General features: G+C 33.9%; 1 protein-coding gene across 1 annotated transcript in view; it reads right to left on the bottom strand.

Annotated features, from left to right (window-relative positions):
* Positions 1-633: 633 nt before the first annotated feature.
* The window catches only part of LOC129237026 (uncharacterized), a 111,873-nt gene continuing 91,901 nt past the window's right edge, over positions 634-20,605 (bottom strand). The window contains exons 3-5 of the mRNA XM_054871393.1: positions 19,471-19,645; positions 6,211-6,356; positions 634-1,725 (exon numbers count right to left, since the gene is read on the bottom strand). Of these exons, the coding sequence (XP_054727368.1) occupies positions 1,300-1,725; positions 6,211-6,356; positions 19,471-19,645 (747 nt within the window). The 3' untranslated portion in view covers positions 634-1,299. The remainder of the gene's footprint in view (positions 1,726-6,210; positions 6,357-19,470; positions 19,646-20,605) is intronic.

Genomic DNA, 20,605 nt, shown 5'->3' with positions numbered 1-20,605 from the left:
CACATACATATAATATATGGGATATATGTATGTATGCATATATATCTAAAGCCTTGTATGTACCCGCATTTCTATAGGATATTTATTTATAATTTACAGTTTTGCATCTGCTGTGTGTGTGCATGTATTTATTTACAAAGATTTATTGCTTTTTTGTTTTGTGTGTTTTAATCAGTCTATTATTTTCGTTTCCTTACGCTGTTGCGATTTTTTTACAAATTCAAATGGCTTATTAAAATATAATTAAACAATGAAAAAAGTCTAGTACAAAGCGAAAAAAATCTTAACTTGCTAATCTGCCTAATAATAATAACTAGTTATATCAAACTCTCTTTCGATTCTCAACTCAGAACACATTTGTATGTATGTATGCATGATTTGCGTACCTATTTCGGTTTGTGTTTTCTATTTCAAGTTTCCAGAAATTTTATTAGACTATAGGTTTATTGTTTGGCAGTTGAAAAAAAAAAAGAATTACTGATATTATAGCAATTTCTGTCTATGGTATACCTATGTATGTATGTGTGTAGTAAATATTTGTACTCGGCGTCTTCAAAAGAGTAAAGTCAAAGGTAACAATTGGATTTAAATTTATTTGTAATTCATATTCTGCATAAAAATACGCATGTCTATTGTGTATCAACTTGTATATGTATGTGTTCATTCGCAATACTAATTCATTTAGTACATCTCCGCTTACATTCTAAATCATTCATTCAATCCATATGAAAATTTTGGTTAACTTACTTATATAACTAAGTATAAATGTAGGTAAATAAACTGACAAGAGTTTGATGTTTTGTTTGTGTTTTTCTTTTTGATAGTTTTAAAGTAGATAAGAGTTAATAATAACAGCATAAACGAGTAATAGTTTATACTTTCTTGCAAGTAGAAGGAAAACTTTCACAAAAAAAACAAACGTGTTGTATATGGAAACCATGAGTACCTAACAAACAATAACTGACTTTTTCCTTTCTTGTATAGCGAGTAACAACTACAACTGTGTTTTCAATTTGCACAGCCTTTTGAGCCTGAACAGCCTTTGCATATGCGCCTAAATGTAGGCTTCGCTCAAAACTATTTTCTATGCAATAAGCAGTTTGGAATTCTGTATTGTTTTAAAGAAAAATGCTTTAAGAAATGTTGCGTTCCAAAAAGAATGCTGAGATAGCTTAAAATTCAAAATAATATTCAACATTCAAATATGTCAGAATATGAAGAACGAGGTTTTCAAGTCGCGAGGCAATTCCTTTAATGCCATATTGCTATAGATTCTTGTTTTTTTCTTCTATTTCATACTTAGAACTTACAACTTTGTGTCAAATCAGGCAGAATGGTGCTAACATTGGATGTATTACCAACGCTTATAACACCGTTATTGTTACTGCTGGTGCTATGATGATAGCCGTGCTGCTGCTGCTGCTGTTTTTGCTGTTGCTCGGCCACCATTGCTTGTGGCTGATGCTTGTTGTTGTGTTGCTGCTGTTGTTCGGCATTCTTTGATCTATGTTGTTGTTGCTGCTGCTGATGATGACGATGATTGTGATGGTGTAAATCCTGTGGCAGTTGTTGCTCGTTATGATGGTGTTGCTGATAATGATGATCCTGCTCGGTTTGCAGATGTTGTTGTTGATGATATGGTTCCTCGGTGCTGTACGGCTGTAGATTGCGACTGTGCTCTTCGAAAATGGCTTCCATCTTTAACATGCACTCATAGAGACATTCCTGAAAATGGCAATGTATATTTAGATTTATTTAGTATTTATTCATTGGAGTTGATTTTCAAGTGCTGCACAAAAGTAGTTTGTCATAGAGTCTTAAACATAATTTAACCGCTAAGCTTAAATTGAATTGAATTGAAGCTATTCATTGAATAGTAGGTTTTCTGGCTGGTCACTATTACTTAAAATACCATCTCTCAAAAATTCACATTGGGAATGAGACAGAGTGTAGACTCTGTCTGGAGGATTAAGAAAGCACAGGGCATATTTTGTGCAACTTTATTGCCTTGGCAAAGACAAGACTGCACATTTTTTCATCGACATCAAATGAATCCGAATGAAATCAAGAACGCTTCTGTTGCAGATATTCTGAAATTTGTCCGGAACACGGGAATTTGACTTTCACCGAATTTCCAGCCTAAGGCAGGGAACATCTAAGTTAAATATAACCGAATGTATACATTTAATGGTAGTGCTGCCAGTTAATAGGACTAGTATTAACTACTTCCAAAACATATAGTAACACACAAAAGATGTTTTAGGTCGAAGAGTCGATCATTGGGCGCACTACAGATACTAAAATTATTACTTAAGGTCTGCTAGTGAGCAATGTTCGCTTTGGTCTCGACACTTTTACTAACTTCGGGCTTGACAAAAAAATTATATAGTTATAAACACTGAACAGAAAAACTTATTTCAAATGTTTTTAAAAAACAGTTTAATAAAACTTTTCAACACTCCTACTCACTTCTGGGGCAAAAAAACACTGAAAAAATATAGTTTGATAGAACTTTTCTTCTAGCTCATAAATTATTCTGAACTTATTCTTGGTGCATCTTAATTTTTATTGTTTAAAAAAACGTGCTGTAAGTATTAGATGAAGTAAAGAGTTCTGAATATTTATCGCGAATTAAAAAATTTTTGCTTAAAAAAAAAAAGTTATCTGATAGCGTTGTATTTCGTGTAGCCAGTTATAACAGTGTTAAAAAACAAGAGAAAAAGAGAAAATTCATAGCATTCTTCAGAAATACTACAACTAAGGTGAGAAGTCGGAGCAAATGGCCAAAAAAATTTATTTTGCCTATGAACCCAATACAACATCTTTTGCAACAGCAAAGCCGTGGTTCCAAACGGCTCCATTCTGGTAATGAAGTGCGGTTCATAACTATAGCACTGGGTCTTATTAACAAGTTTTGCAATTTTTTTTTTCTTATCTAATTTTAATAATTTTTTATGAAATTTGCCTACCAAAACCATACAAATCCAAGTTTCGAACTTTGCTCAAATTAAAAAAAAAAAAAAAAAAAATCAACAAATATTTATAAACATTTTAATTTAATTTTTTAATTCAAATTTATAGAAAAATTTCGAGTATGCAAGGTTATATATTTGAAGGATCTTAAGAATCGCGTTTATTTTCGACAATTTTTTTGCTGCAACTGTTGATTGTTTTCTTCTATATAAAAAAAAAATAGCGAACATTCGCTATACAAATATGTTACATATGTATGTGTGCATGTGCGCGATTGTGGTACAAAGCTTAAGCTGATTTCCATCAATAATAATCCATTATATACGCACAAATAGGTAGACTTGTATATTTATGTTCTTGCGCTGACACTTCCATGTGAAGCAATGTTATTATTTGTTTGTGTACTCACAAGTACGCATGTTATTTTAAAATGATCTGATCATTATCGTGAAATAAAAGGACTCATGCGCTTAATAAACGCCTCAAAACAACTGTCATTACTTCAAAAGCGCCGCATTGCAGTGAAGTGTTCGCGATCGCACTTCTAAATATTTAACCTTAACAGTCACATACCTACATGCATACACACACATATGTACTTGTATGTAGTTTAGTATGTGTGCTTAATATTTACGGCACAATCACATCGTTGTTGTTTGGTTTGCATTTACGATTTTACGCGCTTTCTTGTGCATTGGTCATTTGCAAATTAATGAAAAGTCGTAAAAATTAATTAACAGTACATAAATTGGGGGCAGCACAGGATAACATGTTTGAGTATAGCATGAAAATGAGGCACTAATGTCACATGAATACGATTAAATGTAACATTTAAATGCCCTTTGATTTTTTTTTTTCAGAAAGTTGCATAACATTTGTTTTCCCCGTTTTTACTAAATTACCCCTTTTGTTTATGAAGCGCCTAGAGTGATTCACTCCGCGGATTGTCCACACAGATTTGTACGATGAAATTTTTCTACGCTACAAATTGAACATCAACTCTCGATACCACAAAAATCGATGCATGATTTTGTCAATAAATACGAGTTTAGTATGGCGACCCATTTAAAGGCAATGGGAGCCTAAACCGTTAAAAAAATCTTCCAGGTTATAAGGCCCTGTTGAACTCTCACAGCACAAATCTAGTGATGTTCAGGCAGTGGGGACAATGAATTAAACTTAAAGGCGGATTTCTCTATAAAGAATAATAGAGAGTGCCTCCAGACTGATACAACGTAATGATAACACCGTGCAACAATTTCATGATCATTGTGATTTCCAACTCAGGATGAAGTTAAACCTCTATATAGTAAAACCTTTAAATCTTTCTGCAAAAAAATCTATGGTCATATAAAGTTTGAAATTTGTAGCCCAAGTGATTTTGAAATAATTGGAAAACGGGTTAAAGTTCACATCGAAACTAGTTTGTAATTTGACTACATGGAGTAAAATTTCGCGAGAAATAATTTTGTAGAACATTTTAATTCATTAGCTCTCACACGAAAGGAGCGATTAGAGGCTATTTTTTGGAAAGTTTAAATAAAATGGCTTTTATGAGGTCGCTAGAAGATTAAAATGTTTTAGAAAATTAATCGTTGGAAAATTTCAATAGGAATATTCTCAAAAAGCCTTTGAATAAAGAAAGTAAAAGTCCACAGAAAATCAGAACAAATATGGCCCCTTGAAATATGCAACAACTTTCGCAAACTAAATGTAAATGCTGTTGAAAGAGAGCATAAAAAAGTTGTTGCGAATCCCAATCTCCAAATTGATATATTTTATTCTGCATATGCAGAATTAAATTCTGTATTACTTATATTATTTATTTATATTAGTTAATACTACCGAGTTAGTAGGGAAGGTCACAGCGAATCGATTCGATTTCGTATTTGAATTGCTATTTTGTTTCTTCTTTTTCTTTTTTGTTTGCTTTTTTCCTTTTTTTCTTTTTCTCTTTTTTTCTTCTTTTTCTTTTTCTTCTTTATCTTTTTCTCTTTTTCTCTTTTTTTCTTTTTTTTTTTTTTCTTTTTTTCTTTTTTTTTCTTTTTTTTTCTTTTTTTCCTTTTTTTTCTTTTGTTTTTTTTTTCTTTTGGTTTTTTTTTCTTTTGTTTTTTTTTTTCATTTTTTTTTCTTTTTTTCTTTTGTTTTTTTTTTTTCTTTTTTTTCTTTCGTTTTTTTTCTTTTTTTTTCTTTTGTTTTTTTTTTCTTTTTCTTTTCTTTTTTTTTGTTTTCTTTGTTTTTTTGTTTTCGGAGTATACTTCAAGACGACTTTGATTAGGCTTCTACAGATAGTGTTCGAAGACATCACTATTGACCTAAAGTATGTATTTATCGGATAAAACTGTTAACAAAAGATTACGTCGGATGACACAGAGGTAAAGGTCAATAGGCACTCTGCCATAGAGCAAAAATTTACCCAAGCAGCGGCTGTTATGAATCACTCATTTGCATACTTTTATGGAGAAGCGTAAATAAGTTTGGGTCATTACTGATGCAGCTTTGTGCAATAAATTCCTCTTGGATTAATCATCCCAAATAAGATACAATATAGCATATTTCTAGTAGAATTTTTTGTGTTAGCAGCTAATATTCCACACTAATACTCGATTGATGCATTTTGCAGGCAGTCAGTAATCGGTATTTACTTGTAAATGTTCCAAATTATTCTATCCTGTTTCTCTTCCATTCGGCACTTTGACGCTGAGTTTCAGATTCATATTGGAAACACCACGTTTCATCACCAGTTGTAAAGGAAGTCCTCGACTTTTCTCGCCTCTTTAATGAGGCCAATCGAGTGTTGAATTCTACGCAATTTTTGGTCCTCAGTTAACTTGTGCAGAATGAAACGTGCACAGACCTTTCGTAACCCCAAATGTTCAGTTAAAATGCGATCAATCGATGTTTTGGAAATATTCAATTCCGATTCCATGAATTTCGGTTCATTTTTGATAAATTTACGAACAATTTCAATGGAGTTTTCGGTGATTACTGATTTTGTGCCGTTCATTGTCATGTATGCCCTCACAACCATCTCTGAAACGTGTAAGCCACTCATGAACTCTGGCACGAGATAGACAATCATCGCCATAAACTTTTTTCATCAATTCAAATGTTACGGTAAACGTTTTGCCGATTTTAAAACAAAATTCGATATTAGAGCTCTTTGTTCGAAACACATTTTTGTACCGATGAACTTAAAATTTAAACTGCTCACTTAAATCGCTATACAAATCTTACCTGTTCAATGCTGGTCAAATCGGTCAACAAATTTAATAGATGACGCAATTTTAGTCCAGTGCGTAAATGCCAATTCAAACCGCTCAGGGCAGCGGCGATACTCGCGGCGGCAATAGTACTGGCCGAATATATTGAAAAATAATGTTCTAAAAGAAAGAGAGAAAGATAATTAATATTTGTTTTTAATTTTTTAATAAATAAGAAATGATTAAAAACCGAGCAGAGTAGTGTCTAAGTTCGGGCGGAACCAAGCCCAGCATATGTTTTTAGAGCAATAATATATAAGTAATTTTATCAATTAATTTTATTTATTTTTATTCTTTATTTTATTTTATATTTCATTGTAATTTTTTAAATTACTGTTATTATCTCTTACAAATATCTTAAACAAATATCTTAACAAGTGTATGTACATATATGTACATCAGGTTTCGTTAAAATCTCACAAATTTTACTTCACTGGTTTGTTGTGTTACACAGACAGGTAAACGGACAGGTTTGCATATTTTTTTACATGGACCTGAATATTGTCCCAAATAATTTATTTTCGAAATCATACCCGAAAAGATTCACATCACGTAAAAGTGGGCGATACCACGTCTTTTTCCAAAATATTTTTGCAATTTTGTATTTGATTTCTGGAAATTATTCTTTAAACCGATTTTATTGTTTTTACCGGACTAGTTACAGAAATGCCGTTTTTTTCTATATATTTTTTATATTCGTTATGTGTAAAAAATCGTAAAAGAGAAGCTCATAACAGAACAATTCATAACAGTTCTAGCAGTGCAGTACAGAACAGAGAAGTTCATAACAGATCACTTTTCTCTGTAAAGAAATAACATAGATTACTTTGCCGTCACCATCCACTTCGCTATAGAAGGAATCAGAAAAACTTGAAAATATGTAGTAGTTCTCACAACTTTAGCCTTTTATCAGTTCATTAAGTGGTCGCTGTTTTTGCAATTTAAGCATTTTTTCTGCCTGTGAAAATTCATTATAGAGACCAATTTCGGTAAAAATTGTATGTGTGTATATAAAAAACCTTCTGAAAAGAGAGAATTCACTATGGGGAAATTCGTTAGAAACACGCTAAAGCCCGTAAAAATAGAGAATTGCAATATTTGAAAACAAAAAAACAAAATCGCTAAAACGACTGCATGTTCAATATGTGCCAAACAAACGTTATGTGAACAAAATGATAATAAGGCAATATAATAGCTAAGAAATAACAAGAGGGTGAAAGCGCTACCCATTTGGTTAGATTAAATAACAATTAAATGGTCGTTCAAAGTATATTTATAAAGTCAGGGAAAATAAATTCTGATTAACCAGTTCTGATTAAGATTAAATGAATACTACAAGTGAAAGTAAGTGAGAGTAGAAAATATTCATAAATAACCCCATATTAAACCCATCAAAGTACTTCAAAATGCGCAACCACTTTACTTTCTACTTTTTTCATATCAATAAATTAATTGTGAAATTTCCCAACAATACACAGTCAAATATAGCGCATCATGCCCTTTTGAGTACCCAAATGACCCTTAGAATAAGAGGCAAACATTTTAGCTTAATTCGGCACATATTCGCCCATAAGCGCTGCCTTTTATTTTCCTAGAACTCTGCAACTTTTCAACTCATCTGCCGCAGAACGGATGGGTTTGGAAAACACCAAAATGATCTAATTACCACCAAACTGCCAAATGGAACCTTGCATGAGTGCACGCTCGCTATTCAAATATTTCGCGCGCTCGAATGATAGCATTTCAAATGCAATTCACAGCTATCGATGACCCTGCCAGTACCCCTGCCATACTACTGCTCACTCACTCACTACCGGCATTAGGCATTCACGCGCACGGATTAGTCAAAAATGCAGCTGCGCGGATCATTATCAATCACCCCCCTCTGTGCATGCACTTCAATCAAACATGCAATCGATGCATTTCGATCCAATCCAATCCAATCCCAATCATCAAAGGCGATGACGTTGCTACGATATTTATTATTAGCCGAGGTTATAAGTTCGCCAGTCAGATACATGTGTGTATATACGCATGTATTTCTGTGGAATCATTGTAGGCATTTTACAATAACTGCCGCGAAAATTATTGTTACAACAATAATAACAACAATGCGAAACAAAAGCCACATCTGTTTGCTTGTTCAATGACGAAGTTTGAGAACTGCTTGATCTGCGCTGGTGAGACCCTGAAACAATAACAACAACAGCAGAAGCAGTAATAATAACAACTGATTTGCAAAATGTGTGAAAGTATTTAAACGTTTTAAATTCATTCACACATTAAAACGCAGTACCGCACAGTATTTCGTTTTCTTGAAAGCTAGTGTCAAAATTAAAAAAAATAAAAATTACAAAGAAAGACAAATGTCACTTTTAGTAGTAGTAGTAGTGCTGGAAGTATAACTTAAATAACGTAACCCGAAATATAAAAAATTCGATCAAAAATGGTCACAATGTTTTCAATTTACCTGCTACATTTTTATCTAATGAGTTACTGCTTATAGATATTACCGTGAATTTTTTACACAGCACAAAAGAAGAGCTTGTGGTCATTTCTGCGATCTAAATGCCGGGATCTCGGTACTTTTCAAGCAACAAAATGACATGAGTATTTGCCAACAATCTCGGTATTTTCGGGATTTGAAATCTCTTATGAAGCTTGGATCTTGGATTGGAAAAAAAGCAGCGAAAAGCTGCAATACTTCGAAGTAGGAATCCGCTTTTTTTGAAATCTTCAAATTACTGAAATCTTAATATTCGTGTTGAATCAAATAATACGAGCGAACCGCCGTCCATTTAAGTTCTGATTTTGCCATTGCAAGTTCAAACCATATAACACAGATTCCGCCCCACAAAAATCGTAGTCAGAAGACTTCTCCTCCGTTTTTAAGTTTTGTTGCACCGAGCGTTTTTCGACATACCTTAAGTTACTATATCAGATATGTACACATCAAAGAATTATTATAATGTTTTTTTCTTTTTTATTTTATTACTAATGGAATCATTTTCACTATTAAATAAAAAAGTATATTTAAAACCAATTTCTATTTCGGTTGTGTCTAGAAAAGGACCGAACAACGATTTCTGAGGCGAACTGAACCAAACCCACAATCGGCCAATTTCAACCGAAAACGCACTGAACATTGCAAAGGGCTCAAGCTACAAGCAAGCAATTAATTTTTTAAAATACATTTTTAATAAAAAACCACAGACTCTCAATTACATTAGTTTCAGCTCGCTTGAAATACTGAACAATCGCTCAAGAGCCCCACTCAATGGGGGTGCAAGATTATATTTCAAAGCAATTTCAAAACATATGTTTTTTTAATACCAGTATTCAAAAAATGTTACAACAACTTAAAGTTTATACAATTTTTGCACAATAAAATTTACCGAAATCTTCGGCCAATGCTCTTTTCTGGCCGGAGCCAAACCGAAGCCAAACTGCAATTTTGTCGAAGTCCGTCGTTCTCTAGCTATGACGTTTTTCTAGCGGCGGGCGATATATTTTTGTAGTTTAAAAATTTTAGAGTGGCAGTATAATTGAGCAAAACTTATATGAAAACCTTACACTGTGTGCTACTATTTTTGTGGCAGTCCGTTGCATTAGCACACAGACTGCATTTGCATTCGCACATATTCCAGCGACCGGAAATGGGCGTAGAAATTATTGCGAGACAGCGAAGCGAACATAAAGTTCAGACGGCATACATACATACGTAGTTATTCATAGATTTTGCATGTGTACTTAAGTATGCAATTTTGTAAGTTTGTGCAGAAAGACGCCTGCAGGCGCTCGAATTGAAGTCGTTCATAAAAAAAACCGAGGATTTACAAAATGACTATTAAGCAGATCCATATACCAAATGTATGTTCAAATATGTATGTACATACACATGTACATCAACACTTATGCATATGTATTTCATATTAAATCCCCAACAGGCGGTGGTCTTCTCAACGCTGTTGCTTTTTACAGTTTTAATTAGCAATGCAATGTTAAGCAAGTCGCCGCTTCATTGCCGTCGATTCGTTGCAGTTGTTGTAGCAGTCGCATTTGCTGCTATTGATATGATGATGGTGTCGGTGTTGGCTGTGGTGCAGAAGGGCACAACCGCGACTAATTGCTCGTTAAGTAAAGTAATAACAGTAAGAGACCTTTTCGCATACTATGAGAGCAATTGCAGTCACATCCAAGTTCAAATCCCAGTCTACTTGTAAATGCGTGTGAAGTGCGAACGAAATCGGTTATTGGAATCGGCTAAAGGTTCTCAGCAAAAAAACAAATGAGTTTTCGATGAAAATAACAACGAGCATTGCATCCGAATTTCCTTTAAAATCCTTTCGTTTGCTTCTTTGGCGGACCGATAATGTTCTCCCAACATTTGTGTGAAGTCTTTGTTTCTTAACAAATTCCTTCCTCTGCCTGCTCACGCATCCTTCCTTTGACTCTTCCGCTTACAGTTCATGGCATTCCAGGCAATCTTGTAATAAAATAGCAATGAGCAGAAGCATCGAGTGTCCAATAAGAAATAAAAATAAAGCCAATTATCTCGAAATTCCTTGAAAGTCTGACTTGGTTAAACAGATTTTTGCGTGCAACATTTGGCAATGAAAACCAAGAAAAAAGCAAAACTGAAGAAAAAACTTGGAGCGGATGAGAGCGAATATAATAAAAAAAAAACATTAAAAACACACTAGTCGTACAGTGTTTTAAGTACAAAAAATAGCAAGGAAAGGTGTTACCTACAGAGACTTTTTGGATAACTAATTTAAGGAAGTTTGTTCAGCTAATTGTTTCAAGAATTATGGAAAAGCAAAAATTGAAAAGATATGAATGAGGGCTTACAAATTCCGTTGGCTACAAACTTTTAGCATATCCACCTACATAAATATATATGTAGTCAAGGACAAAAGGCTGCATACGGCACATACAGTGCGTTTCATAATTATAACACAGGGACTTATTGACAAGTCGAGACAATTTATTTTTTTCTTTTGTTTGTCATTTTATAAATTTTTTATGAAAATATAAATCTATTTCATATAAATCCAACTTAAACAACAACTCAACATTGTTTCATCAAAATTTCAAAACTTTTAATCAGATTTTTTAGAAAAATTTCGAGTTTTACAGTCCACTCAAAAATCGCGCTGATTTAAAAAAAATGTTTTCTTTTTACCTAATGGTGTTGGATGTTTTCTTTCATATAGAAACAAAAATGTCCAGCATTCGTTATACGAAGAAGTTGGGTAAAGCGTCGAAAAGTCGGTATTGTAAAATTTGCCGTATCAATGTTGACTGGGATCTGAACATTTTATGGAATTTCACCTGACGAAGCCCAAAGTAAAATAAGATTTAAATACATATGATCGATATGAGTACTAGAAGAAACATTCCAAGAAAAAATAATACCAAGATATTTGATCCCTTCAACACAAAAAACATCTTTAGACATATCCCCACGACGTTCGTAGTAACACGAAGACTCCTTATGAACTTATCACGTGGTTCAATAAGGGGCATCAGTGCATTCAATAGCCGAAATACCTTAATGATTTATAGTTAGAAATGATGTCCAGTGGTTGAGGCAAAACTTCTTATACGTAGGTTTAATTTTAAGCAAATATTTCTACATTTATACTACTTTTTTCCTTTTCGAACTACTGTTCACCAATGTCCTCGATATGAACGGCAACAGTAATCGTTCGGTAACATCATTGGTGTCCGTTTCGACAATGTCGCCGAGCTCCTTAAAAGGTTCGAAACAACAAAATACAACAACTAGTACAAAGTATTAAAAGATCACTGAAAATAACAGAATATAATAGCAACAAGGAAGAAGAACAATAGTCATACACAGGCAGTTAGTTGAGGGTAGATGAGGCGGTAAGAAGGCAACAGTCAAAAGATAAGTTGAACGAAGAAATCCACCTAAGTTTATATGTATATTTGTATGTATCCATGTGTGTACAGTAACAAATGATAAGCAACAAAACTAAATACAGCAGCTTAGCAGCAAGGAGCAAACTCGAGCAGGCAAAACTGACGCGAGCAGGCCACTAACTACCAGCGCTCGTATCAGCACTAACAGGCAGGCAACAATAACAGGCGCGCATGCGTTTCCTTTGCGCCGATTGCTTTGCTATGCTGGTTGGTCGCTGGGCCATTGCCATTGCCTTTGCCTTTGCCGTTGCCGTTGCCGTGGAAGCAATAGGTGGTCGCTGAGAAATGAATTACGACCATTTCGCATTCGCAATGGCATTCCCATTTTTATGTTGTTGTTTTTTACTTTTTACTTTGCTTTTTTTGTTGTTTTTTTATATTTTCTTATTCTTTATTTCTTATAAAATCACTACAACTCGTCTTTCTTTTCTCCTGCCCCTTGTGTCACCACCTAGAGAGGCAAATATAAATATAAAAACAAAAGCAAAAAATTAAAAAAAGGCTTCGCATCCTTTGCATTTTTTCGCCGCTGTGAAGAAACTTGATTTCGTTTGCTTCGTGTGCGCCGCCGCCTTGCCTTAGAAGGCTTCATTTTTTTGAAGATTTTTAGCGCTCATTATACCGGTTTCGGTTGTGTTGCATGCCACATTCTTTTATTTTATTGTTGTTATTATTATTACACTGTGATTTTATGCAAATGCGATATGGGTTGGTATGTTGAATGCGTGAAGAAACAAAACTATATATAAAATTGTAGAAAAAATGCTGGAAAAGGACTTCACGCCGACGATCAGCAATGAAAAGAAGTTGTTATATGTATGTACATACGTATACATATAGTATTCACTTTGTAGTATGTGTTATGTTGTCGTCAACTCATTTGCGAGGGACATTTAATTAAGAAATTAAATTGGCAAATTTATGTACACACACCGAGTGAGATCGCAAAAGAAAAAAAAATACATATGCAAATATGTAAATATCGAATAGGGTTCAATACGGCTCAGAAAACAGTATTGCAGCAAAAATTTGCTCAAATTACCTGCATGGAAACTGGGTGCCGGTTTATCATTAGGTACAAAGCAAAAATTCCGAAGAAAGCATTTATGTGCCTTGTGCCCACATCCCATCCCTACTCACAACGTGTTTATGGTGCATTATAAAATCATAAAATGTTTTTCGAAGGTTTATGAGACAGTTCAAAAGTAGCACAATCGAAATTGTGAAACCGTCTTGGCGGCGAACTCATACATGCCTACATTTCTTGCTATGCGAAAAAATTTGTAACCCGACACTCTTGCGCTTGCGAAATTGCGTAGCTGAATTTCATTAGGCACAGAGCCAGCGAAACAGATATGTGAAAAAACTTTATGTGTGAAAAGGATTCCCTTAATTTTTTTGGCATGCGTTGCCTGCTACCATGCCATTTAACCCTTTCGACGACAAAATTAAAAAACCAGCATATCGCAAGAGACAACAAGATGGCTTTTTGAACAAACGTTCCATGAAGAATGGTCATTGTAGTGTGTGATTCGTTTCGAATGGTTTGGGTATACCTTTTCATAATTTCACAATGTATGTTCATAGCTAACCGCAGGCGATATTCAAGGACACAAAAAAGATACTTTAAGGTTAATATAACTTCACCCTTCTGGATACACCCCATTCTCGTCAAACGCATATAAACTTTCAAATAGTCGGAACATGTGCTTTATATGGACACAAATTCTCAACATCGTATGCAAAAAAAAGTTGCCAAAAACCAGCGCGATTTTTTAGCAACTTCAAACAAACTTATATATACTAAAATTTAATGGGCTATAAAACTGCATACCCAGAACTTTTCTAAATATACTCATTAAAAACTTAAACATTTTGATGACAATTTTTAGAAATTAAAAAAAAAATTTAATTTTGTAATATACAAAGTTTGGAACTTTGATTCATAAGGTTTTTTATACAATGAAATATAAGTACATATATTTTATAAAAAATTAACTAAAAAATATTTATCTTTAAAGCCGTTGCGAATATTATAAAAGGATGAGGAGCAGAACCGTACACCACGCGACAAACGACGACACATAAACTTTTTGATTTTTGAAAAATTTTTGCGAATATTGCGACGACACATTAACTTTTCGACCGATTTTGAGTACTTTTTTTATTTGTATTTATTATTTTTTTTTTATAAAAGCTCATTGCCTTACAAAAAAAAACAATTATTTCAAGTTTCAAACTTTATACTAAAATTAGAAAAACTGGACATATATTATTTTCTTAAAATTTCAAATCTATTAAATTTTAGTATAATAAAGTGCAAGTTTGAAGTTGCTCGAAAATCCCGTTGGTTTTTTATAATGTTTTCCTGATGATGTTGTGGATTTTCTTCAATTTAATTTTTATAAATCTTGTACAAAATTTGAAACTTAGATTAATATGGCCTCGAATCAACTATATTTTTATACAAAAATACTTTAAATTGGAAACTAAAGCAATAAAAAGTCAAAACTTTTCAAAATGTTGAACTGCTATATTTTTTTCGCGTGCTGTACATACTTATACATATGTATGTGCATGCGTACGCACAGCCACTCATAAACTAGCGCCCACGAACACATATCCGCCACCAGCTTCTACAGGGTTAATCACTATCCTTGGTACACCATTGTCTGACCGCAAAAGAGTGCGATCTTTTTATTCGTTTATATTGGCTAGTTGGCATCGTATACACATAATCACTATCCTTGGTACACCATTGTCTGACCGCAAAAGAGTGCGATCTTTTTATTCGTTTATATTGGCTAGTTGGCATAAACATCTATGCATCAATCTTTCCCATCCTCTTTTTAGTCAACCTCCATCATTTTAAATATCATGAACCCGCCGCTTGATCAATAAAATCGATTGGAGACTCGTAAGTGAATATTATTGTTGTGGTTATTTTACACATTACCTGAGATCATGCGGCACTTTTCACTTTTTATTTTTTCATACTCATAAATCTGTTCCACGTGACTGACTTTTGACCAACCGTTAGTTCGGATGTTACTACTCAAATTTGACTGCCGTTTGGCCGATTAATGTCGGCACTTTGTGCTTTTTTTAATTGATTTCGGTTAATAGTATAAAATTTCATTTCGCCACTGTTTTAATTTCGCAAACGCTTGAGTTAGCCACGTGTTAGCCGAAGGGATAACCAAATTTAAATGGACACGAAATCGGTAAATGGCATTTATGGAAACCTCTTTCAAATATTTAATCAGCTGAATAAAATATCTGCTGTATGCCTAAAAACTCGGGAGTCTTATCCTGCTAGTCACTGTCGACCCTCATTTAATTTCCACCACGGTTACATGTTGAATGAAGCTAGAGAAATATCTACATAATTTGCAAAAATTGAGTTTCGCCGGGGAAATCCTTTGCGGTAGAAACCTTTTTTATGCTAGATGATGTATCAATTGTCCAATAAGCGTAAACATATTGATATTTTGGCATAAAGATCTAAATGGTTCGTAATTTGTTTTCCATGTCTCCAAGAATGTGAACTAAGCGCGTTGATACTCAATAGGGAATTTTAGTTCAACTTCTGCCTGAAGAAATTATCCATGTGAGCAGTTTAAGCGTGATCTGATAATTTTGAAAAAAAATGTTTTCTATTTAATGTGAAGCACAATCGATATACCAAATGGTTGTGCTTCACAACGGCGATGTCAGCGATCCATTCACTACCAACGCAAGGCAAGATTGTCCCCTGTCGCCGATTCTCTTCGCCATCGTCCTTGATGGTGTCATGAGCCAACTGCCCCTGCACAAAAAAGGCATCGTATGGAGTTTCACCAGACATCTTGAGGACCTGGACTTCGCCGATGGCATCTGCCTCCTCTCTCACAAACTCTCTGACATGCAAGCGAAGGCGCACAAACTAGTCGCGTTGGCACGCACTGGTGGACTGGAGGTCAACATCGCCAGGACCAAGGCCATGAGAGTTAACCATAATAACGCAAGGGAGATATTAGTTGACGGATGCCCGGTGGATTTCGTTGAAAGCTTCTGCTACCTTGGCTGCATCATCACGGCAGATGGTGGAGCAGATTAAGATGTCAACTGTAGGCTAAACAAAGCAAGGGCGGCATTCGGGCGAATACATACAATATGGGAAATTCGCAAATCTCCAGGCGCACTAAATTACGAATATTCGGCTCATGCGTAAAGGCAGTATTGTTGTACGGAAGCGAAACAAGGCTGGTCTCTAACACCAACACACAGAGTCTACAATCCTTCATCAACAAACGCCTCCGCATCATCTGCAGAATATTCTGGCCAAACACCATCAGGAACAACGCACTGTGGAGATAAACAGGTCACACACTGAGAAAACCACCAGATAGCTTCACGAGGATGGCACTGGACCGGAACCCGTAAGGGAGCAGAGGTCGCAGTCGACCAAAAAACTCTTGGAGAAGGTCGATGCTGCGCGAACTATCAGATGCCGACATCTCATGGGACGGTGCAAAAACAACAGGCCTTATGCTTCCGAGAGGAGTGAACAAGGAAAAAAAAATGGTCTAAATTACGTCTTCTTGGAGGCCACCCAATGTCACAATTTCTAGACAGAAGAGAATCGTCAAACTTTTTCCGCAATGACTCCATTATTCCACGTGCTCCGTCAAGCCCAACTTCTCCCAATTTCGGTCATAATTCCACCTAGCCAAAAACCTCTCCATACAGTCATATCTTCCAGCGAGTCTTTGTCTTATTGCCACTTGAGTATTATGCAAAGAAAACGTACGCTGGAAGTTTTCAACAACTCGACAATAGCGGGCACGTGTGGACGATTATTACGAAACAAACAAAAGTGCACGAAAAGTAGCAAACCGGAGAACAATTATTTTGATAATAAAATTTAATTATTACATAAATTGACTACATTATGTGAAAAGTTTAAGGAAGTTTACGGAAGTGGATTAAGTCTATTTTTTTCGCTTTTTGAATTGTGAAAAGCATTGGCTAACTTGACATGGAATCGCTCATACACCAAGATTGTTTGTTAAGTCTTGAGGTAGATCAGAATAATAGATATATATAATCGAAAATAGTTTGATTGTTTTTCGCAATATTGTCCATTAGGATCAATACACTTTTGTATTCGTTTCATCCAATTTTTGAAGCAGTTGATTGAAATTGTAACCGGCGTGAATAAGTCTTTGTAACGGCCAAATATTCATACAATATTGAATATATGCGAGTGAAAGTATTGCCCAAGTAGCATTACCTTAGTTCCCTCACTAGATTCAGTAGCTCTACACCCACGAAAGATTACGGGCGGAAAGGATTGGCTGCCTAATACATATAGTATGATATATGTGATTTATAGCCCTTTTAAATCGTTTTCCAGTATCATCTTGTATTTGGTTTGTCTGTGAATATCTCTGCGGTATCACAACCCATTTCAAGCCAAAATTTTACAGTAAAGAAAGAATGAATAACACGAAAAGTTATAGGAATCCCATTATGAAACTTTTAAGGATTGAGGATAATCTCAGTTCTTATAAAATAAAAAATAACTAAAAAACTAGAAAATAAAAAAATTAGTAGAAAAATAAAATTAAAAAAAAAATTTTTTCATAAGTAAAAAATAAACTAATACAAAATAATAATTAAAAAAATAAATAAACAAAAATAAGTAAAAAAAAATAAAAAAACAAGAAAATATACATAAAAAATAAATAATAAATAAATAAAAAAAAAATATATTTCTTTAAATATATTTTATACCAAACATTTATTTCAAAAATTACAACAAAAAATGTACCGAAAATTTTTAATAAAAACAAAATTCTTAAAAAGTACATTTTATCCTATAAAAAATTAAAAAAAAAATATTTCAATGTTGAGAAGAATCGAAGATATTTTACTGTGAAAAACACTATATCAACCCTAACCACTATATTCAATATAGGATAAATCTCACAATAAATAATTTCTATTTCAAAATTTTTTCCTTGCACTTCTTATACACTCAAACCTACTAATAAACTAATTTTCAGAAAAATCGACGAAAATGTACAAAATACTTGAACCATTTGAAAGGGAATCGCACATATTACAAGTACTACACAATGGATTTACATACATACATACATATGTAGAATTACAAACGATTTTTTTTCAATCAAGAATATACCAGTATTTATTTCTCTTGGCTTTTCATCTAGGCTCCTCTCTGCTTAAAACACATTCACAAGTCCATCAAAGACTTTACTAAACCACGCAAATAATTATTTATGTAAAAAAGTAATCCTTCGCTTGAGTCAATCAATAATGAATTAGCTGGAATGCGGTGTAACATTCGCAGCACAGCACTCCAAAGGGCCTGCCACTCAGTCAGCCAATCAGTTAGTTAGTGTGTTTGTGTGCGTGTGTATATGTGTGTTGTGTTAGTACGTCAGTGAGCGCATGCAATTTTCAATGAATACAAAATCAATATAAAATCAATTTTGCCTTTTTGTATACTAAACTTCGAAGCTGTGCGCGAAGGGCAACCGCAACAGCAATAAAGCCGGACTTCTGTCGAAATCAAAAGGAGTTCGTTCAGGCTCTCAACGATGTGCATCCTGCAGCCACACGCCAAGACATTAAAAAGTGTTTCATAATGAACCAACCAAGAGCATTTGGCGTGGCAGGCAATAGGAACTCAGGCGTTCGCTTTGCCTCGTTGGTTCGTTTTTATGTTGTCTCCTGCTGCAGCTGATAATGCCGTGAAAAAACCGCAGACAGGTTATTTGCGTGGTTAGCGATTTGTTATTAACATTTTATATTTTTCTTTTTTCGCCTTATGCTTTAAAAATTTGTCTGCCGTAGACATAAAAGCAGACCGACTAACGCCAGTCAGTGGTGGGCAACTGCTTTCAAAGGATATGGTGTAGATGGCTGTCGATATTGGCAGCGAAAAATCGGTAAGGGTTAAACAGCAGAAATTATTTAAGATCGAGGCATGAATGAAGTGATAAGAATCCAGCATGGTATGTTCAAGTGAAATAAATATGATTATCATTTTAATATTTTACATAAATTATTTCACTATAATGGACATTACATTCGTCTAATTGAAAAGGTTGTGTATTTAATTGTATATTTATATTTTAAAGATTATATGATCTAGCCTCATTGAACTTCAGGATCAACTAACTGGTTTGACAGAAAAAAAGAAAGCGAGATTCTTTCAAAAGCAAAGTCTAACTATAAATTAAATAACTAAGTTCGATACTTTTTATACTCTTACCTTTGGCTGCTAAACATATGAAGGCCTGCGCATGTTGTCTTACTTTATCGAGGCTCAGATCTGGGCATTCTTTACTCATAATTGGCAGGCGGATTAGTAACAATTCAAGAAAGTCCAAAGGCGTCACGGATGATAAATCCCAGCCGAGTCGACTAAGCACGAATAATTCCCATTTCTGCAATAGAGAAAAAAATAAAAAAACGTCGATGATTAAAGAATATATTCAGTGATTATTCCTCAAGTAATTATATTTTTGTTATTAATTATAAGACGTATTTGAAAAGTTATAACATTGAACAATCATTTGGTATGTGACATTACGATGGAGAGGCCGTCGACATTTTCACTTATAACCAGACGACTATAAAAATCCTCACAAAAATGTCGACAACCGCCATTGTAGCCATGAAGAGATATGAGATAGTTGAGACATGGGGGTGATTGTGCCGTTGCGGCGTAGAGGGAAATTGTAAGGCTGATGAAGTTGTGCGACTCCTCACTAAACTTCCCAATAAGGGCATATCGCTAATTTACTTCAATAGTGTCGTAAGCCAAAAACGAAAATGTAGAGAAAAAAGGCTTGAAAGTTTTCAATTTACTATGCCTCCCTAAGTAAAAGAAGAGCTGTGGTCATTTCTGCATACTTATCTAAAATAAAACAAAAATTTTTGAATTTTTTTTTGGTATTTGATGAACTTTGTCAAACCTGTCAAATTGCTAGAAATAAAAATCTGCTATTACTGGGCATTGCGTGACAGGCAGGAAACACTTCTATAGAAGTTGTCATGACAATGGCAACCCAAAAAATTAAAATGAAATAACAAAAAGAAAAATTATAAAAGAAAATATTTAAAAATTCAAGCAAAATATTTAATTGAAATGTAAAACGCAAAATTATTGCATTAAAATTTAAAATTTTTTTTAGACATTTTAAATTTTGCTTTCTGTTTTCGTTTTGATATTTAGTTGCTTAAGGGAAATCAAATGAAATAAAAACAAAATTAATTAATTAGAAATTTAAAATAATAAAGAATATTGAATTTCAAAGATTTCATAAAAAAATTGAATTTAAAAAATTGATTAAAAAATTATTAATTATAAATTTAATTATTTACATTTTTAAACAGAAAAAATT

Source organism: Anastrepha obliqua, chromosome 2, assembly GCF_027943255.1.
Source record: "Anastrepha obliqua isolate idAnaObli1 chromosome 2, idAnaObli1_1.0, whole genome shotgun sequence".
Lineage (NCBI taxonomy): Eukaryota > Metazoa > Arthropoda > Insecta > Diptera > Tephritidae > Anastrepha > Anastrepha obliqua.
This window is presented reverse-complemented; position numbering and strand designations above follow the sequence as displayed.